The 22,047-nt window shown below is 35.5% G+C and overlaps 1 protein-coding gene across 1 annotated transcript in view; it reads right to left on the reverse strand.

Annotated features, from left to right (window-relative positions):
• Positions 1-22,047, reverse strand: part of NFXL1 (nuclear transcription factor, X-box binding like 1) — a 72,764-nt gene that overhangs the window by 33,893 nt on the left and 16,824 nt on the right. The window contains exons 5-15 of the mRNA XM_047091745.1: positions 20,682-20,815; positions 17,616-17,794; positions 17,222-17,383; positions 16,782-16,882; positions 16,020-16,134; positions 14,748-14,872; positions 13,941-14,063; positions 8,905-8,995; positions 3,125-3,245; positions 2,739-2,898; positions 1,933-2,024 (exon numbers count right to left, since the gene is read on the reverse strand). Of these exons, the coding sequence (XP_046947701.1) occupies positions 1,933-2,024; positions 2,739-2,898; positions 3,125-3,245; positions 8,905-8,995; positions 13,941-14,063; positions 14,748-14,872; positions 16,020-16,134; positions 16,782-16,882; positions 17,222-17,383; positions 17,616-17,794; positions 20,682-20,815 (1,403 nt within the window). The remainder of the gene's footprint in view (positions 1-1,932; positions 2,025-2,738; positions 2,899-3,124; positions 3,246-8,904; positions 8,996-13,940; positions 14,064-14,747; positions 14,873-16,019; positions 16,135-16,781; positions 16,883-17,221; positions 17,384-17,615; positions 17,795-20,681; positions 20,816-22,047) is intronic.

A 22,047-nucleotide genomic window follows, 5' to 3' on the forward strand; every position in this document is an offset into this window, starting at 1 on the left:
GAATTTAGCAGTAAAGTCACCCATCCTCAGCTTCTCCTTATGGTAAGCTTTTGGTTACTACTTTAATCTCTTTACTAGGTATAGTTTTATTCAGATTTTCTACTTCTGAGTCAGCTTCAGTTGTTTTTGTGTTTCTAAGAATCTGTCTATCCCTCCATGTAAACTGTAACCAAAGGAGGGTATAAGTAGCTATACTAATATCAGAAAAAACAGACTTTAGAAAAAAATTGTTATTAGACACAATGAATAGATTTTGATAAGGACCTCCAAAAATTTTCTCTTCCACACTGACATTTTTGTAGATATCTTGAATTTCCTTATTTTACAAACAGAGAAGGGATATGACTTATTCATAGTAGTAGTTAGCGGGAAGCACAACACTGGGCTCAAAAGTTCTTACTCTAAACCACAATTTTAATATACATATCCAAAAAAACTTCCAGCAGCACATTCAAGTGCAAAGGAAAGACTTTAAATTAATTTTTTAAACCTCTAGTAAACATGACTTAGTAATTCCAGGCAATTTTTCTATTGTCATAAAATATTTAATCCAACCTAAGATTTCAAGCAAATTAATTGAATGAATGAAGATAGGCATATCTGTTAAATAATCCTCCTGTAAGATAAACTAAGGAATTCAAAGATAACTGACTACAATTATACAATTTTAGTGTTTATGAATCTTTCACTAATATCCAGACTAAAATCACTCTGTAGATATAGCTCCCAGCAACACTTTGCCTCCGAACCTGACTCCATAACCAATATACAAAAATATACATGCTACTTAAACAGAAAAGAAGGTGTGGAGAGACAAAATGAGAGTGAGAGCTTTTAAAAATAAACAAGAAGCCCCTCTGGAAAAGGTTGATACATAAGACGTACCAATATTCAATTTGGAACCTTAATGGTGATTTTATGTTGCTTCCCAGAATTCTATGCTTCCTCTTCTTCTATATTCCATAACCTCTACTGAAAGTATGAACCATTCCAAGATTCTATTCTTACCTTAGGTTTGGCTCCTTACAACTCAATCCAGGTCATTTTCTGGTCCCTCCAGAAAACTACCTGCTTTCATTTTCAATGTTTCCTTCAATTACATCTTACCTAAAACCTGGCTTTCCTCCATCCTAAAGGAACTCAAAGACTAGCATGGGAATCAGTCAGAAAAACTAACAGAGGATGATCTCTTGGATGAATTATTGTAATGATAAGAAGAGCTGCTATGGAAACTAATAAGGATATTAAACTCCAGCTGGGGGAAAGGCTGAAAAAATATATACATAGGAGAGGTTTTCAAGCAGTATGTAAAATATATTTAGAAAGGAATAAGGCTGAAAAAGAGAGACTGGTTTATGGACTAGGCCTGAAAGAATGATAAACTCAACAAAGAAAAAGGGGAGTAGGTGGCCTAAGACACACTTCAAATTAAAGTGTCAAAAGATTTGTTTTATTTAAAAAAATTTTTTTCTTTATGTTTGTTTATTTTTGAGAGACTATGAGCAGAAGAAGAGCAGAGAGAGAGGGAAACACATAATCCGAAGCAGGCTCCAAGCTCTGAGCTGTCAGTGCAGAGCCCGACACAGGGTTCGAACTCACGGACCATGAGATCATAACCTGAGCCAAAGTCGGACACTTGACCAATTGAGCCACCCAGATACCCCAGAAAGATTTTTTTTTTTAAGTTAAAATTCTAAAATATTGGAGTGCCTGGGTGGCTCAGTCAGTTAAGTGTCTGACTCATGTCTTGATCTCATGTCATGATCTCATGGTCCGTGGGTTCAAGCCCTGCGTCAGATGCTATGCTAACAGCTCAGAGCCTGAAGCCTGCTTTGGATTCTGTGTCTCCCTCTCTCTCTGCCTCTCCCCTCCATGTTCTCTCTCTCTCTCAAAAATAAATAAATAAACATTTTAAAATTGTAAAATACTTACGTAGGAATAGGAACTTGACATGGAGGACAAGGTAATGCAGTCTGAATAAATGCTGGTTCAGAAGGCTGTTCCCAAGGGCCTGTAGGCTGGTGCTACAAGTAAAATACATTAACAATTTTAAGGCAGAGGAATTAAATCATAGGGCCACATATCCTCTGCTCAAGCAGATTGAAATTTTTTCAAGTCATCAACAAATTGTGCTTAGTGAAATATTTTATTCCATCAGATTGTCATTATCAGATTGTTCCCCTCTACACACATTTGACAATAAAAATTGAGGCAGACCCCAGTTTTTAAATGGCAGAACAAAGGCAACGTAGCCTCCTTCACTTCTTGTTAGCCAAAAGAAGAATGACAAACAGAACTGTAAAATCCAACTTCCACCAGTAGAATGTAATCTCCATTATTTTGTTCACTGTTGTCTCCCCAGCACCTCGAAGAACGCTTATCACACAGTATGGACTTAACAAATATTCACTGAGTAAGTGAATGAATCTTTGAGGAAACCAAAAGATATCTTTAACCCTGAACCACAATATATGAAGGAAGACTGCCAAACTCTTGTGTATCATGATTACAACATGACTATCACATAGTATTAGCGAACATTTGTTTACTGGTTTCTCGCTTTTTCTATACTGTGAGCGTAAGACAAAAGATCAAGTCTTATTTACCTTGTACCCCAACTCCTATCACAGTGCTTAACACCCAGTAGGTACTTAATCATTGCTTGTTGAATGACTAAGTAAAATTAAGAAAATATGACCCACAGCAATGCACTACCTCTTAATAATATATTCCCTTACCCTGCCAGTTTGCTTTATTAATGCTTGATCATGACATGGAGCAGGACACAAGTGACCACATTTCTCCAAAACTTTTTGGCAAGGTTGATGACATGGAGGACAAGAGCCAAAGTGACAGCGATGTTTTTCTTGACTTGTATGATGGCAAGTTGGTGGTCGACTAAATCATAAAGTACAATTTTTTAAATTACTTTTGATCATTAAACAATTACATCTAAAGTGCAATTATCTATTTATCTTCTAACTCCATACAGAACAAGAATATTGTGAATATCAGTATTTTAGAACATTAAAGAAAAATTAAAGATACTAACAATATTAAAAGTCAGTATGAATGTAAATTCGTAAGATACCAGATGTAAGTTTGTGCAGAACTTCATACTAACCTGCACTGCTCTTTGCACTTGGGTGGTCTTGTGGTACGTTCCCGGCCACAGGGCACTGTCACCTTTGTACTACTACAATTGCACTTCACATCTACAGTTTCCGGGCAGGGATAACAACTACCTGAAAAAAAAGTCTGAAACTTAAAAAGGACTATGACTACTCAAATGCCCCTCAACAGCAGAATCAATGAGGTTAGCATTCACACAACTGGATGTTCTACAATGAGAATAAAGGAAACACATGAATGAACCTCACATACATAACATTGAGCAAAAGAGTCAGACACAAAGAGTATGTAGTATATGATTCCATTTACACAAAACAAACACAAAAAACTATACTGTTTGCAATCAGGATGATGGTTACAAAGGATACAAGGAGGGTTTTGGAAATATTGGTAATGTTCTGTTTAATCATCTTGAGTTCTGGTTACCTGGTTATGATCAGTTTGTAAAGGTTCATCAAGCTATACACTTAAGATTTGTATACTTTTTATATCTACACTGGTAATTCCATTAAAAAGTTTTAGGATTTTCTTTAAAAACTCCTAAAAGTTCTACTCTAAATAACAAATTTAACACTCTACTAATTTAATTGCCGCTGCACAAGCAAAATGGATTTAAGTCTTGGAAAATCTAAAGTTGCCAATAGTCTTTCTGGCTTACTTTCACACATACTGCTTATTCAAGTGTATTATTTTTAGATAAATTCCCCAGCAAGAGATAAATTTAAACTTACTTAAATTTATTCAAGTATATTATTTTTAGATAAATTCCCCAATAAGAATAACATCTCTCTTCACGTTATTAACAAGAATACTCAATTTTCTATTACTCGTGCTTTGTGAAGGACTCATTCTCAACCCTTATTTTAGGTTATACCCTTATAACCCTTCTAATTCCAAATATTTCTCTTCTAAACATTTCAAAAAGAACAGTTATTTGGGTTTCAGCTTTCTACCTTCTTTTGTTGTATGTTGGTAAGGATACATAAAAACAAAATCAAAGAAACTCTTTTAAACAGGCTATAACATTCTCCCCACGGTTCCAACATCATCTTCTTCCCACTCGAGTGTTCTCAGTAACTAAGGCTCCTCACTAGAACTGAAATAGCAAGAAGGGAATAAGAGTCTTCAACTAAGGAGTGAGGATCATAAGAGACTGCCACCTTTGTGTCAAGACCAAGCAAAATACTGAATAGCAGTTAACCTGATAACAGATAAATGATGAAAAGCATCCTGGATAAAGCCTCTTAAAACAGCTCTTAAAAGGAACAGAAGTTAAGAATTCTGGTTGAAATAATGAACACAGAGTAAGGAAATGAGAGTAAAAAGTACAATAGGGAAAAATATAAATATATATGGATTATACAAATTACCAAATTTATATTTCAGTGTTTTGATAAGTGTAATCCATGAAGTATTTCCCTGATGGTAACACAAGCCAAGTTATCCTGATCCACATGATCAATTTTAATCTTTCCAAAAGAATGACTAGATGTCAAATGTTCTAAAAGTTAATAATGACCTTTAACTCTTCTCATGCAGCATATTATATCATTTTCTCCCTAACAATGATAATTTTCAATCACTTTCAGCAATTCAAAGAGAAAACTTATCAAACATAACACCTTTTTTGCCACGCTAACCTACAGCATCACTTTTCCTTTTATGAAAATTAAATCTTGAGAAAAATAAGCAATAATTTCTGTGAACGGTCTTCCTACTGATCAACAGAATTTGTTACAGATACCTGTACAACATGACAAATTAAAATAGCTTCAGAGAGATTTTTAAAATGAAAAAGCAGGGGTGCCTGGGTGGCGCAGTCGGTTCAGCGTCCGACTTCACCCAGGTCACGATCTCGCGGTCCGTCAGTTCGAGCCCCGCGTCAGGCTCTGGGCTGATGGCTCAGAGCCTGGAGCCTGTTTCCGATTCTGTGTCTCCCTCTCTCTCTGCCCCTTCCCCGTTCATGCTCTGTCTCTCTCTGTCCCAAAAATAAATAAACATTGAAAAAAAAAATGAAAAAGCAGCATACAGAAGGTAACTACAGTGACCAGTGGGTCAACGGCCAAAATGGGTACTCATGCAGAATGTTCTGGAACCATAAACACAGATAACCTTGAACTTAAAGAAGTTTAAGTCAAATTTTCCTATGTTCACAGTGCAAACATCCAGTTAGCATCCTCTTCCTAAGAGTCACAGTATAACCTTGATTATGAAGGTATCTAGAATGATGAAAAAGGGTATGGAATAATGGTTCTATATGTCTTCTATAACTGTAGATGGTGAAAGTTACACAATAGTATCTTCCACATACTTTCCATTAAAGTAATTTTTGTTAGGGTCTAATAAGCTTCTTTTTTAAATAAAAATAAATACTCTGCCAAAAAAAAAAAAAAAAAAAAGAAGAAGAAGAACCTGGATCTGATCAAACCTCTACATCCCACTAATAATGTAATAATTTATAGGAAATACAGAAGAAAATGTCAAACAATACCACAGAGATGCAATCTGTAATATGTAGACTTTGTGACTAAATAAAGCAACCTAGTTTCTTAAATAAGTGACAAGGGGTAAAAAAAAAAAAAAAAAAAAAAAAAAGGAGATGGAGGAGGGAAAGTATAGATTCATAGACTTTAGAGACATCAACCAATTGCAATATGTCAATCTTATCAGGTTGTCGATTCTTACACACTAAAGTAAAAAATGAAGACATTTATGAGACAAGATATCTAAACAGCTGATGTTTGCTGATGTTACATATATTAACTATTTTCAGGTTAAGAATCCACATTTTAGAAATGAATACTGAAGGATTTATGGGATTTGCGTCAAAATAAACAAGAGTGGGATATGTTTTCAACACTCCTCTACTAAATATGATGCTTGCTCTACATTTTTTTTTTTTTTTTTACAGATACTCTGTATCAGGCTAAGGATGTTCCCTTCTATTTCCAGTTAAGTTTCCATCAAATATGGATATTGAATTTCATCAACTGTTTTTTAGACATTTACTTAGTTTCATTTTTCCTTTAAACTACTAATGTGGTAAATCACATTATTAGATTTACTAAAGTTTAACCAATCATATACATTATTGGAATAAACCCAATTTGGTTATGAAAGATTAAGGTTTTAGACAGCTAATACTGTAATACTGGATAGCTGGATTTGACTAGCTGAAACTTTAATATTTTACAAATATTTACGAGTTACAGAGTTTATGAGTTAGATTGGCTGATCATTTTCTCTTAGTTTCCTTGTCAGATGATATAATCGGACATCTTCCTTTTTTATATATACTCTTGAACAGTTTATAAAGAGATTGAATATATGTATCTTAAATTTTGTTAATGTGCAAAAATCAACTAAGCCTGGTGTTTTCTTGGCAATTCTAAACTATTGATCCAATTCCTTTAATGGTAATATAACTAGATAGGTTTTCTAATTGTAGTAAAGGCCAGCATTTTAGTAACGGTCAACAAGGTCCTATACATATTCTTTCTCCAGCACCCTTCATCCCACCATCTCTTTGACCTCATCTCCTACCCTTTGTCCCTTGAGCACTTACTACAGTCCTCTTTGCAATTCCTTCAAATGCTCCTGTCTCAAGGCCTTTGCAACTACTGCTTTCTTGCCCAAAACACTATTCCACTCTCTTTTTCACATGTCTTGTATCCCTTACTTCTTTTAGGATTCCTCTCAAATGTCACCTTTCTAGAGTCCTCCCCGATCACACTATATTTTCTTTCTATACTTGTCACTACCTGATATTCTATATTTATTTAATTAATTAATTAATTTATTTATTTATTTATATTCTGAGGGGAAGTAAAAAAAAAAAAAAAAAATATGTTCCATAAGAGCAGAAGGCACTTTGTCAATATCGTTCAATTATATATTCCCAGTGCCTGGTACTTAGTAGACACTCAAAAACACTTTTTTAATTGAATTAATGAGTAACATTAGAAAAGTTAATGAAATCTGGGGTACCTGAGTGGCTCAGTTGGTTAAGCATCCAACTTCATTCAGCTCAAGTCATGATCTTGCAGTCCATGAGTTTGAGCCCCATGTTAAGCTCTAACCTAACAGCTCAGAACATGGAACCCGCTTTGTATTCTGTGTCTCCCTCTCTCTCTGCCCCTCCCCTGCTCATGCTCTGTCTCTCTCTCAAAATAATAAACATTAAAAAAATTTGTCTTAAAGTTAATGAAATCTAATGAATCAATGATGTCATACGACTATATAAAAATAAAATTCTTTCAGTAATGGTGAAAACTGAAAAACTAGTCCTAAACTTCACAATTTGAAGACACTAACACTATGAGTAGTCCCATGAGACAACACTCATAGGAAAATGTCTATGAGATTAATAGAATCTGCCACTTTTCCTAACAGGGAGGCAATGTGATATGATGTAAAGATCATTTAAGTTTGAGTTCCCATCTGACCTGCCTGCAACTAGTTCTATGACCTTGGGCCAATAGTTTTTTTGCCTATTTCCTTACTGTACAAAATAACAGCAGCGCAACATATTTTTTGAGGTTTTTGAGGACTAAGAGATTAAGGAAGGTATCAAGCATCCACCTAATCCCACAGTTTAGTTTGCCCCAGGTCATAACATTACTAAGTGGCAAAGTCCAGACTTGAACCAGGACCTCTTACCCTAAAGTCCATCCCTTCCTACTACCCTATACAATCAGTGTTTCTTTTTTATATCATCCTACTCCAAATGGGTAAAGTTAACTCAGTTTTTCTTTTTTAAGTTTATTTATTTGAGAGAGACAAAGACAGCATGAGTGGGGGAGGGGCAGAGAAAGGGAGAGAGAATCCCAAGCAAGCTCTGCCCTGCCAGCACAGAGCCCGACTTGGGGCTCGAACTCACAAAACCGTGAGATCCTGACCAGAACTGAAACCAAGAGTCAGATGCTTAACTGACTGAGCCACCCAGGCAGTTTTCATTGTCTAATAACTTCAGCAACCCTAAGACCTGTTCAGGAGGTCTGCAAGGTCCCACGTGCTTAGAGTAGTTTTCCAGGTGCTATGGGTCAAGCGGTATAACAGACTGAATGCAGAAGCACACATGTGAATGTAGCCTATCTTCTATCAAGCTGAACAGTAAAGACATTTACAGAAATGTAAAATACCATTCTTCTCACTACATTTGTTTCAGAAAACAGTCATTTTTCACCAAAAAAATGTTACTGTATTAAGATGTGATGGGTTTATTACTGCTATTTTTAAATAAAATAATAAATATTATTACATTGTATTTTAACTTCAAATACAATAAATATCAATAGATGAAACTAACATTAACAAAAGGTCTTTGGGTACAAAAAGAATATAAAAGGATCTTGGGACCAAAAAGGCTGAGAACACTGGCTTAGGATACATCCAATCCCTTACTAGATGTCTATTCCATATAAATGTCTAATATTCAAAATAATGCTGAAAAACCTAAGAACATAATAACTAATTTAAAAACTGTGGGGGAGATGCTGGGAAGAAGTAAGGAAACAACATGGTATTATGGAAAGAACTTTTATATGTAGGAAGCCTGTGTTCAAATCTTAGCCATACTTCTTTACTAGGTATTTCCCTGAGTAAGTCATTGAAGTATCTTTGGCTTCAATCTCCTTGTCCATAAAATAGGGATACTGGTGCTGCCCTACATTCTCAAGGTTGTTAAGAGTAAGATAATGAATATAAAACTCTATCAACTATAAAGCACTGTATAAATACAAACAAAAAATTACAGCTATTATTAAATTTTACCTCTATGGCAGACAGATGGACATTTATGGTTCCTACATCCTAAAGTCCGTCCACAGTTTTGATCACAAGGTGGACAGTTTCCAGGACAACACTGAAGGGAAAGCAATATACAGAGAACAGGTCACTTGAAAACCACACATAATATGAATGTCATTATTCTCAGAACTTATGAAAAGCAAAAGAACTTTTCACCATAAGAATAAAAGTATTCAAGAGTATCCACATTGTTCTAAGTAGACAGACTGTATTAAGAACTTATAAATGTAAATAGACAATGACCTAATTTAATGATATTAAGCTAAGGTTTCTTGCCCTTCAGTTAATTATTCTGTGACTAACAACAGTCCCATTAGATAATTTCATTTCTACTTATCTATGCAGAGATTGCCAGCATTAACCAAAGGAACGGATCTGGTCAACTCCTATAGTCAATTTAGGCAATTAGTCTATTTTTTAAATTTAATGAAAATAAATCAATGTATAGTTCAATGTATAGATTAGTTTGGCAGTTATTTTCTTAAAGTTTATTTATTTATCTTTAGAGAGAGAGAGAGAGAGAGAGAGAGAGTAGGGCAAGGGCAGAGAGGGAGAGAGAGAATCCCAAGCAGGCTGCTCACCGGCAGCACAGAGCCTGATGTGGGGCTCAAACTGAAGAACCACAAGACCATGACCTGAGTTGGACGCTTAACCAACTGAGCCACCCAGGCACCCCAGCAGTTATTTTCAAATCATGGAATCAAAGACTAAAGGAGAGAAAAAGAGAAAGGCTAATTGTTTCTAACTTTGTTTTGTCACCTCTCTGTTTTCCAATCCATTCGTGCAAACTTCTCCCAATTTTCATTCATGAACACAAAGCAACTAACTACTTAAAGTCCATCTTGCCATGCTAACTCCTTCCTTGGCCTCTCATATATCCAAACTTTGGAGAAAAAAATACTACAACTGTCTTAAAGAAACTTAGGGTTGTAACCTACTTAAGAGCAAGTTTCAGTATATAAAAATAACTCAGAACACGCAGTATTGAAAAACAATTAAAAGTCAAAATAGTTCATTCAATTAGACAAATATTTACCAAGTAAAACTATGTGCCTATCATTCTGCCAGTTAACAGTGGGAGAAAAGAAAGTTATGTGGTCCGTGACTTAATAAGACTTTTGACATTTGTGTTTTTGACCATGGAGGAATAACAATCAGATTTACTCTCTTAAACAACTAGAGTATCATACAAAATATATGAAACAACAGACTATGGACATTAGACAATTAGACAGCGTAAGACAGCAACCCTAAAAGAAGAGAAACAAACAATGTGAGTCGTATGATAGCACTTGCTCAGACCTGGAGGCTACAGGACAAGGAAGAAGATCACAAGCAGAGTCTGGTGGTCTCACCAAGCTGAGAAGACAAAATTCATAGTTCAGAGAGGTCAGTGTGGCTTGAATTTGTGGAGAAGTGGTAGCAGTACAAAGAAAGCTCTGTCGAACTTACAAAAGGACCTCTCAAGTCTTTGGCTAAGTACTGGTCTCTACATGTGTGAAGCAGAAACTATTCAAAATCTGAGAAAGAACCAGTGGAAGAAGGTACAACTGTTTCCAGAGATTATTCAAGACTAGAAATAGGTTGTGCTCCCTATGGCCAGAATGGAAGAACTTCCTAACACACAGGCATCACCTAGAGTACTTACAAGAATTATTGCCTCAGTAGCAACACCAAATTAGTCCTAACTAAAAGGGTGGCCTCAAAACACCTAATAAAATTAAACTTCAAAAGAACCAAATGATTTCTAAATAACTTAACTTCAAAACAGAAAAAAGCTTAAAAATATTTAAAGATATACAAAACAAACCCCCAGCATCCAAAAACGTAAAGTTCACAGTGTCTGAAAACTAATCAAAAATTACCAATCAGAAAAATATAATGCAAAAGAAGAAAAGTCAATCAATAGAAATAGGCCCAAACATGATAGATGACAGAATTAGAAGGCAAAGACATTAAAATGGGCATTGTAAGTATAGCCCATCCATATATTCAAGAAGATAGAGGAAAGCATGACCATGGTAAGGAAAGACATGGGAGATATAAAAAAGACCCAACTCCAACTCTCAGAGATGAAAAAATACTATATCTGAGATGAAAAAACACAGGCAGATATAAACATCAAATTAGACAATGTAGAAGAAAATAAGTGAACTTGAAGACAAAGTTACATAAACTAAAATAAAACACATAAATTACAAGGACTAAATAATAAATGGAGCATCAGTGAGCTGTAGGACTTCAAGCTACATAACATACATGTCTTTGGAGTCTCAGAAGGCAGTGCACGTGGGAAAAATATTTGAAGAAACAAAGACTGAAAATTTCACAATTTGATAAAAACTATAAACAGATCCAAAGAAGCTCAACAAAAACTAAGCTAAAGAAACACAAAGAAAGCCATATGAAGGAACACCGCAAATAAACTGCTGAAAACCAACAGTATAAAGAAAAATATCTAAAAATACCCAAAGGAAAGAAGAGGCATTACATGCAGAGGAAGAAAGATAACAATCACAGCACACTCTTTGTTGGGGGGGAAAAAAAGGCAAGCTAAATGATAATGGAGCAACATCTTTAAAGTATGGGAGAAAAGTTATCAAACTAGAATTTTACCATAGAACTATGTTTCACAAAGGCTAAAGGTAGTTTATAAAAGTTGAAAGACGTCATGACCAACATTACAAAAAACGTTAGAAGAAGTCCGCTGACAGAAAAAAAATGAAAACAGAAACCCCAATCTATGTAAAAGGATGAAAAGCACCAGAAGTAGAGTTTGATGATAAATATAAAAGACTACTTTTCTTATTTTTTCAAACTCTTTAAAAGATATCTATTTAAAGCAAAGGTAAAATTAATGTATTTGGAGTTTATAAAATACATGTATATAAAATGTGTGAGAATCCAATAAAAGAGTTAAAATGTAATCATGGAAAAACAATACTCACTTAAACAGAAAACAAAAAGACGGTAAAAGAAAAAACAACAGATGGACAAATAGAAAATAAATAGCAAATGACAGATTTAAATACTACCATACTAAAGATCACATTAAAAGTGTATTTGGGGCAGGGGGAAGGGCATCCGGGTGGCTCAGTCGGATGAGCATCCGACTTCACCTCAGGTCATGATCTTGCAGTTCATGAGTTCGAGACCCACATTGGGCTTGCTGCTGTCAGCAAAAATAAATAAACTTAAAAAAACTTTTTTTGAAGTTTGTTTTTGAGAGCGAGGAAGAGACAGAGTGTGAGCATGAGTGACAGAGGGACAGAAAGAGAGGGAGAGAATCCCAAGCAGGCTCTGCGCTGTCAGCTCGGGGGTGGGGCTCAATCTCATGAACCGTGAGATCACGACATGAGCTGAAATCAAGAGTCAGGCACTTAACCAACTGACCTACCCACATGCCCCAAAGATCATATTAAATGTCAATGACTTGCAGCCAAATTAAATGACAAAGACTGTCAATGTTTAAAGTCGAAGGTATTATAAAATAAAATCTATATGTGATCTGTAAGAAATCCACTTTATTTTGAGAGAGAGAGAGTACATGTGCATGTGAGCAGGGGAGGGGGGAGAGAAGGAGGGGGAGTGAGAGAATCTTAAGCAGGCTCCACACACAGTGCAGAGCCCTATTCCCCTATTCGGGGCTTGATCTCATGACTCTGAGATCCTGACCTGAGGTGAAATCAAGAGTTGGTTGCTTAAATGACTGAGCCACCCAGGCACCCCAGGAAATCTACTTTAAAGATAAGATATGAATAAGTTAAAAGTAAAAGAATGGGAAAAGATACTCATGTTAACGTTAAACAAAACAAAGTTGGTATGGGGCGCCTGGGTGGCGCAGTCGGTTAAGCGTCCGACTTCAGCCAGGTCACGATCTCGCGGTCCGTGAGTTCGAGCCCCGCGTCGGGCTCTGGGCTGATGGCTCAGAGCCTGGAGCCTGTTTCCGATTCTGTGTCTCCCTCTCTCTCTGCCCCTCCCCCGTTCATGCTCTGTCTCTCTCTGTCCCAAAAATAAATAAACGTTGAAAAAAAAAAAAATTTAAAAAAAAACAAAGTTGGTATCACTATATCTAAATGGATTTAGGCACAAGAAAACCTTACCAGAAGGGTAAGGGATAATTCACAATGATAAACAGGACTCAAAAAAAACCACAAATCTACAGACTCAATAAAATACTCCAGTCAACCTTACATAGAACCAAGTGTTTATAAATAAGATTTGAACACTAAAAGTTAAGCCTCTACCACCAAATGAACTATCACGCTAACACTGCTATGATGATTTAAAATCCAGGGAACAGGGGCGCCTGGGTGGCTCAGTCGGTTAAGCGTCCGACTTTGGCTCAGGTCATGATCTCGCGGTTCGTGAGTTCAAGCCCCGCGTCGGGCTCTGTGCTGACAGCTCAGAGCCTGGAGCCTGTTTCGGATTCTGTGTCTCCCTCTCTCTCACAGACCCTCCCCCATTCATGCTCTGTCTCTGTCTCAAAAATAAATAAACATTAAAAAAAAAAAAAAAAAAAGACTTAAAATCCAGGGAACAGAAACAGCCCAGGAACCAAGTTGAAAGGCTTATGTCCAGGACCAAAAAGACCCATCATTTAAACAACTTGATAAGATTTCCCACTGATATAAACAATTAAGATTAATCTAAGACAGAGCCGCCTGAGTGGCTCAGTTGGCTGAGCATCCAACTCCTGATTTTGGCTCAGGTCATAATCCCAGGGTTGTGGGATCAAGCCCTGCAGTCAGGCTCCGCACTGAGCGTGGAGTGGGCTTAAGATTCTTTCTCTCTCCCCCTCTGCCTCTCTCCCCTCTGCTCTCTCTCTCTCTCTCTCAAATAAAAAAAATTAATCTAGAACATTTATTAGTATTTCATATGGAAAGCAAAGAATATGCTTGAACATCTGAAGAACAAATCATGGTAACACTTATCACAGGCACAAAAAGGACAAATTCAAGACGGTTTTTCAAACAGTTTCCCAAGCTTCCTACACATACCTTTCTCCTACACTGATGCTTCTGACAGTCCCGCATCTTAACACACTTAGTTTCACACAGATAAGGTTTATGACATGGCATTCGTTTTGTATGCTTTCCACAGCGACATTGCTTTTCCACTTCCTGGAAATATCGAATAAACGCTATTAAAACCAACTTCTGTTGACTTTTTTTCCACATTGCAATCTCTATAATCAGTAAAAAATGAAGAAAAGTTTTATAAAAATTTCATACAAAGGCTTTACCAAAAATAAAGCTAAATTTCCTTAAAATATTGTTTGTATCTTACTTTGCTCCAACAAAGACTTCATAGAATTTCATTATAGTAAAAATTGGATATTAAATAGTAAAACAATACCACACATTAAAATCACATCTAGTTACACCATACCATCTGCACATCTTGTCTCAGTATAATAAAAGAAATTAGATTATCTAGTAATATGGTCAAAACCAAAATGACATATATAACTTTAACATCTCACTTCTAGGCATTTGTTTCTTTCATTATCATTAGATCAACTTTATCAGTGCCTTGAGTGTCTTCTGAAAACAACCAACCCCGAGCTGGATTATGAAAATAACAACATACAAACTTTTACCAAACACAATCAAACAAAAGGTAATTTTTACATTTGATTGTTGGCATACTCTCTTGCTTCTCCATCATAAGTATTAGGTCACTAAACTCATACAGATCATGACATAGATATTTATATAAATAATGGAAAACAATTACAGAATAATCTCACTTGACATATTATGCTAGGTGGTTCTTAAAATTAATTACTACAGGAGATGACTAACTTGTCTACATGTTTCACAAGGACCTCGGTGACAACGCTGTGAACATCTATGGATTCCACATTCAAGTACTTTGTCACAACTGTCTCCACAAGTTGGCACATCTTCTGTACAAGGCAAAGAAAACTCTAAGAGCAGACAAAAAGTCAAAGTTAATAAGATACATTACTATAAAGCACTAATAACATGCCATATTCTTTTGACTTCCTAAAGAATGGCAACCCTTTTAGACTATGAATTTGTGTACGTACATAATTTTTAGAAACAGTTAAAAATTTTTTATTTCTTTTTTGAGAGAGAAAGAGAGACAGAGAGAGTGAGCAGAGGAGGGGAAGAGAGAGAGGGAGACACAGACTCTGAAGCAGGCCCCAGGCTCCAAGCTGTCAGCACAGAGCCTGACAATGGGGCTCGAACCCACAGACCGTGAGATCATGACCTGAGCCAAAGCTGGAGGCTTAACCAACTGAGCCACACAGGTGCCCAGCAACAGTTACATTTAATAAAAATAATCCCTAGTAAAAAAGTTTGTTTTTTCAAAAGAATGTGACACATGACAAGTTACCATCCTCAAAAAGCATGTGTTTATATGAGCTAACTATTTCAGAAATACTTATCTCAATAAAAGAGTAAGACCATGTACACCTCTATGAAGAATTAGACAATCTACAGAATTATAAAAGGAAAATTTGCTCTTAACCTCACAGGATTAGAAAAAAAAGGAAAGATGTAGACTTGAAAACATTATGAAACTAATCTTTAACATAAACATAGTAAGACAAATATTGCCAATAATCTTATAAACACGTGTGCTGGTACAGCTGGTACAGAGTCAAAGACTCAAACTACAACCTTCTGTGCCTTATCTCAAAGCAGCCAAAAGTTAAATTCACCTGTAACCTAATACATAATAATGACAAGTCTCTGATCATGAGGTTTCCTTTATTGCCAGGCACTACATCAAATACTTTATGTGCATTTTATCATTTCATTCTCTTCATTTTATAAGGAAGGTACTATTACTGTCCCCATTTAACTTTAGAAAACTATCATTTCATGAACGTGGGTTTTGAACCAGGACATGCCTGACTCCAAAGTCTGAGTTCTTAACCCACCAAATTATATTGTCCTTTCACCAAACGTAAAGAAATCTAGTATCATATTTGTATTATTACCAAAACTACATTATGAACTCCCAGAGAAGTCTAATTTAATTAGGAAAGTACTCTAATGAACATGATAATCATATTCCGTTAAAGGTTTAAAAAAAAGCCTTACTTGACTTCTGACATGGACAGAACCTTTTCCCAGATCGAGGACATTGTCCACAAGCACCAACATGGCAAACTTGCTCACATGTATGATGACCACATGGCAGTGTTTTTCCACATACCTAAAATAAAATGCAACAAGCAATAGTGAAGGACTTAAAAGTTACAAAGCCTTTGTGCACATAACTCATTTTTTGATCATTAGCAACTTATGTTCTTCCTATTATGCTTTGTATCTTACATGTGTCATATACATGTAAACATATACACATACATACACACACACACACACATACATACATACACACACGTTTCCTATGTACCAAAGGGTATAGTCTAAAAATAAAAGGAAAAAAGTACATATAGCTTCACATGGCCATCTACCAAAGAATTCCAAATGGTACGAAAACCATGTCAATTCTTGGACAATCTACAAAATCAATCCTACTTCCTCAACTGGATGAAGTTAAGAAGAGAGTGGTGTCAGTTCAAGAGAAGGGAAAGACAAGGAAGGTGGGAGAGACAGCAAGAAGCAGAGCACGTATGTACTAAATCCAAAATTCAACAAATAGCTATTAATTTGAAAAAGAAAATTTCTCCCAGTAATTAAAATTGTATTAAATTGGAAAACAGTTTCCTGAAACATGAAAGTAATTCATTTGAGTCACCATTCTTCTCCTTTTATCCAACTAAACCTAATTAGCACCTCTAACTGCTTATGCTCTCTGCAGTCTTTACTTCCCAGCCCTCCAAATGCACATGCACTTACTTGATCACAGTGCCACAGTGGACTGGCGCAGCTTCTTTCAGCGGCTTGTTTCCCACAGACACACTTTTGTCTACTGACTCGTGGACAGGGAGGACAATTTCCTAAAGTCACAATGATAAATTAGCATAGAAATGTTATAAAAACAATAAACACTGCTTTGATTTAAAAAATTTTTTTAATGTTTATTTATTTTTGAAAGAGAGAGAAACAGAGAGCACAAGCAGGGGAGGGGCAGAGAGAGAGGGAGACACAGAATCTGAAGCAGACTCCAGGCTCTGAGCTGTCAGCATGGCGCCTGATGCAGGGCTCGACTCACAGACCGCGAGCTCATGACCTGAGCCGAAGTCGGACACGTTAATCAACTGAGCCACCCAGGTGCCCCAACGCTGCTTTGATTTTTACCTAAAAAGTCAAAACACCTTAGAGGTATGACCTTTTACCTGCATGACAAGGACTTTCACATTTATGTTGTCCACAAAGCAACTTGCGCCCACACGGAAGCTGACAGGACCATTCTTTGGCACTGCACCTACGAGGGATCGGTTTTGCTTTCTTACAGTAACAAGTAGTTGTGACCATCTTTGGACAAGGAGGGCAGGGACCTAGAATCCAATGAAAGGAAAAACAAAATCGTAAGTCAAACTTTAAAACTTTCAATTCCTACACCTACCAGTAATTTGTAAAGCTGTCTTTAGTGATGCCTTAAAAACCATTCCCTTCTGATACCTTCTTACGTACACGTAAGCTCGGAATTAAACCTTCACAATTTTTTTTTTTGCCTCAACATAAGAAATAACCACCCACGAATAATCAGAAATGTGATATATAGCTCACCTGGATGACAGAGGAGCAAACACTTATGGCCACAAGGAGGTTTAAATTCTCTCTCACATACTTGGCCACATGAATGAGGCACAAGCCATGGATCCAAAGGTGGATCTTCTACTTTTCCACAGTAGCAGTAGTACCTACTAGGTGTGTCAGATCGCTTGTATTCAAATCTACATTTTGGACTACAAAAAAATAATAATAATAAAATTATGAAATGAATTTCATTTTTTAAAAGTGACACGAGGGAAAGGAATATAAATACACTGAGTACAATATACTCAATTTTATGTTAATGTACCAGCCACTCCATCTTTATGTTAGTATGAAATAAGATTTTACAAAAGCCGTTTTCAACAATCTAGAACAGCTCTGTCCAATATGATTTCTTGAGATGATGGAACTGTTCTACTACCTGCCATGTCCAGGACAGTAGACATTAGCCACATACGACCAATGAGCACTTAAAATGTGGCTGATACATACAATTAAGGAAGAAACAGAAATTTTCATAATTTTTCAAAATTTAAATAACCACATGTGACTAGTTGGTGCTATATGAAACATAGTTAGAATGAAGCTACAAAAAGATAGGCACATTAGCTTTCTACTAAGCAGATGAACTTTATTCCTGAGGTATTCACTCTAATTTTTATAAAGCTCAATGTTTTAAAAGTTTGGTTGGGTGATGTGCAAATAAGTAAAATATACTGGCAACTGTGAACAGAAAAGAGAAACCAGATTATAGGCAGGCAATGCAGCAGCAAGAAACCTGCCTAAAATCCACAATTAAAGGGGAAAATCCTTTAAAGAATGAATGTTTCTACATCTAATACAAAATAGATATATTCCAAATGTGCCTCAAAGAAAGTTCAAATATCGTCTCAAATCCTCTGTTAAAGCAGATTCTTACCTAGTAAGATTTTTAAAAAGCACTGTTAACCTTAAGCTCTATCAAATTCACTTGTAGATTATACATCACTTCATTCTAAAAAGATGCTCTAACCCTTACTATCCTGTAGACAAATGAGTAGAGTTAGTACACTATACTGGAAAAAGTCATGTCATCACTTTCTCTTGTATCATATATATTCTCGTTGTCCTGAGAACATGTTCTGTTTCCAAAATAATATTTTTTCACAAAAATATTCAGAATAATGACAGATATTTGTTCTTGTAATCAAAAATCAAAAACAAAATACCATGTCTCATTTAAACATTCATTTAGACGCTCCTCTAGAATTTTGCTGGAAGAGTTATAATTTTCCTTTACTAAAGGACAAATGGCTACATTCCTCTAAGCTAGTGTGGAGGGGGATGTGTACTTTAAATAAGGCTAGATATGGATGACTAAAATGCAACTCACAAAACCCTAATACTGCCTGCCCAACAGTGAGGCTGAATTGCTCCAAGAGACTGGGAGAGATAAGGACATTATGTGCAAATGCATGTGTTATTTAAAATAATGGCATGCAATAATGAAATGTAATTAGGCCATATCTTATTTATAAACAAGCAATATCTTAGTAGAAACATGTATTTTAAATGTTTGAATTCCACAAAAACAACCAATTTAAAACCATTAACATTTTTATCAAGTTCTAGCTCCATCTTGATAAGGATTAAACAAAATCCAGACTAGTCATTGATTTTCCTTAAGAAAGGTGAAGTACAGAATGCAAGATTACTACTACACGGTTGATTCAATTTTTTGTTCCTTTTAGATTTAAGTGAAGAGTAGCAGTTCATTCATCTCTTAACTGCTTACTTCCTAGCACTGTGGCAAAATGACCTCTTAAAAAAGAAGTGAGAAGAGCAAGGGTGATAAAAAGTATACACAAAGTTTAGATCTCTAAAACTAAGCCAGAGAATCTAGTTCAATTCTGTACCTATTGAACACTGAAATTCTCCCACAAATAAATAAGATGGAGTAGCAAAACAAATATAGACCGAAATTTTAAAATGTTTCAGAGAAGCTAATATTCATTGAAGAGAAAACAAATAATATCTCTAAAAGTAGTACTACAAGCGAGAACTCAGTAGAATAGAGAAAGCACTGAATTTACAAGTCAGAAATCCTAGGTTTCAAATGCTGGCTTCACCATTTAAGAGTAAGAGAAGGCTGAACATATCAATTTGCTTTATCAACTTCAATATCCCCATTATTAACATGGGAATATAAACCTTCACAGAATGCGGAGAATTATTTTTAAAGTAGCGCGTCTAAATGTTTTTTAAAAACTACACTACCACAATTTTACAAATGTATCAGTATTTGTAGTAAAAAGGGGAGGTCCAATATGGATCCAGATTTTCTGAGGTCTGAATCTTACACAATTTGGGCACCTCTGTTAAGAAAAAGAACATAAAATTACAAATATAAGTTACAAAAGTGAATATTTATATGAACACAGAATCCCTAAAGTTTATGCTTCATTACCCTGACAGTAAATCTACCCTCTGAGCTGCCAGTATGGATTAATTTCTTATTATCTTTATTTAGCAGAGATATAAATTCTCCACACCCCAATTCTTTCTGGAAATGTAACAGAAGTTCACAAATACTCATCAACAATAAGCATACTAATAAATAAATGTGGAGAAACTGGTAAGGCTGGATAACATACACCTGCAGTTTGAGAGATTTCAGAGATAAACCCGGGAAGGCTATGATTAAAATACATTAGATGACAGTCTTCTACAAGGTGATACTAATTAATGTATACTAACAGTAACTCCAGAAAAGAAGTACCAGAATTATGGAGGGTTCTAGTCCTACAGAATTTTAAAGAAATGAAAGTTCTTTAAAAAGGATAATTAAGGAGTCGTTTTGCAGAAGAAAAAGTCTGAACGCTTTATTAGTTTTCGAAAGGAACAAGTAGTTACACAAATTTAAAAAAAAAAAAAAAAGAAAGAAAGAAAAAGCCATTACCAAAGTTCCTTAACTTCACAAACCAAATGACTAATTGAAAACCCAACATGGATCCTGAAACTGCCAATAAAGCAACTTTGGAGCTACAATTTTCATTTATTTTACAACTTACTGTTCCAACTAAATTAGCAAAAAGTTACCATGGCCAAGGATAATCTCTTTTTCCAAAATCGTCATCTGTCAAAGGAGAAGATACTAGAAACTGGCTATCTTTAGCCCACTTCTGGATACAGGGCATGTGAAATATACAGAAACATCCTGAACAGCTCCAAACCTAAGAAAAAGGTATCAGAAATTAACACACATGCCATGATTTTCTTTGATAATTCCACAATACTTTAAAATGAGCATCCCATTAAATTATTTTGAAGGGCTACCGAAGTATAAAGGAAAAAAAATTTTCCTTCCATTCTAATAGAAGAAATGTTCTTCATAACTATTTATTTAAGCATAAAACATTTTGAATAAAAAGTGTTTTTACCCCGATTCATTACCCTGATTCATTTAGCTAGAAATAACTACTACTAACATTCTGAATGATCTCCAATGTTTTTGGTATATATTACAAACTTTTCTAAAAATAAGGTTATGCTGGGGCGCCTGGGTGGCGCAGTCGGTTAAGCGTCCGACTTCAGCCAGGTCACGATCTCGCGGTCCGTGAGTTCGAGCCCCGCGTCGGGCTCTGGGCTGATGGCTCAGAGCCTGGAGCCTGTTTCTGATTCTGTGTCTCCCTCTCTCTCTGCCCCTCCCCCGTTCATGCTCTGTCTCTCTCTGTCCCAAAAATAAATAAACGTTGAAAAAAAAAATTTAAATAAATAAATAAAAAATAAGGTTATGCTGTACTGATATGTATAAGCATTTACTGTTATTAAATATGTTCATACATGATATTTACAGCTATACAGTGTATCATGTAGATTTATATATTGCCATTTATTTAACCGATTTCTTTTTAGACATTTAGGTATTTCCAATCATAAATAATGCCACCAAGGAATCCTGAAATATAATATGTACATATATTCTCTACATAGCCCCTTTGTTATGTAAAATCTCGTAACCTAGCATTTAATGTTAAATTCCAAAAATTAAAAAAGTGTGTGTATATATATATATATATATGTATATATATATATATATGTATATATATATATATACACATACTAAACCTTGAAGAATAATAGTAAAGTAGTTTAATTTTTAAAACCTGCCAACATTTCAATGACAAAAATCAATTCTGCTTTCATTTTAACATTTGGCAACTATTCAATACAATCAGACAAGTAGCATAATGCATAAACTGCAATAGAATTAAAAAAATAAGGCAATTTCTTAGTTTCAGTTAGCCCTAAAGCAGTGACTGAATAAAGAACTGGTATGCAGCAATGAGGGGACAAGGTGGGGAAGAGGAAATGTTAATAAATAGTAAATTGTTGAGCTGATTAGCACTAAGGGCCAAAGTTCAGTCCTGTTAGGGACCCTGTGGAGAACCATGTAAAACACATC

The sequence above is a fragment of the Lynx rufus genome, unplaced genomic scaffold, assembly GCF_022079265.1.
Source record: "Lynx rufus isolate CCGP_SWC_20201006 ecotype Redwood Valley unplaced genomic scaffold, mLynRuf1.p SCAF_3, whole genome shotgun sequence".
NCBI classification, from domain to species: Eukaryota; Metazoa; Chordata; class Mammalia; order Carnivora; family Felidae; genus Lynx; species Lynx rufus.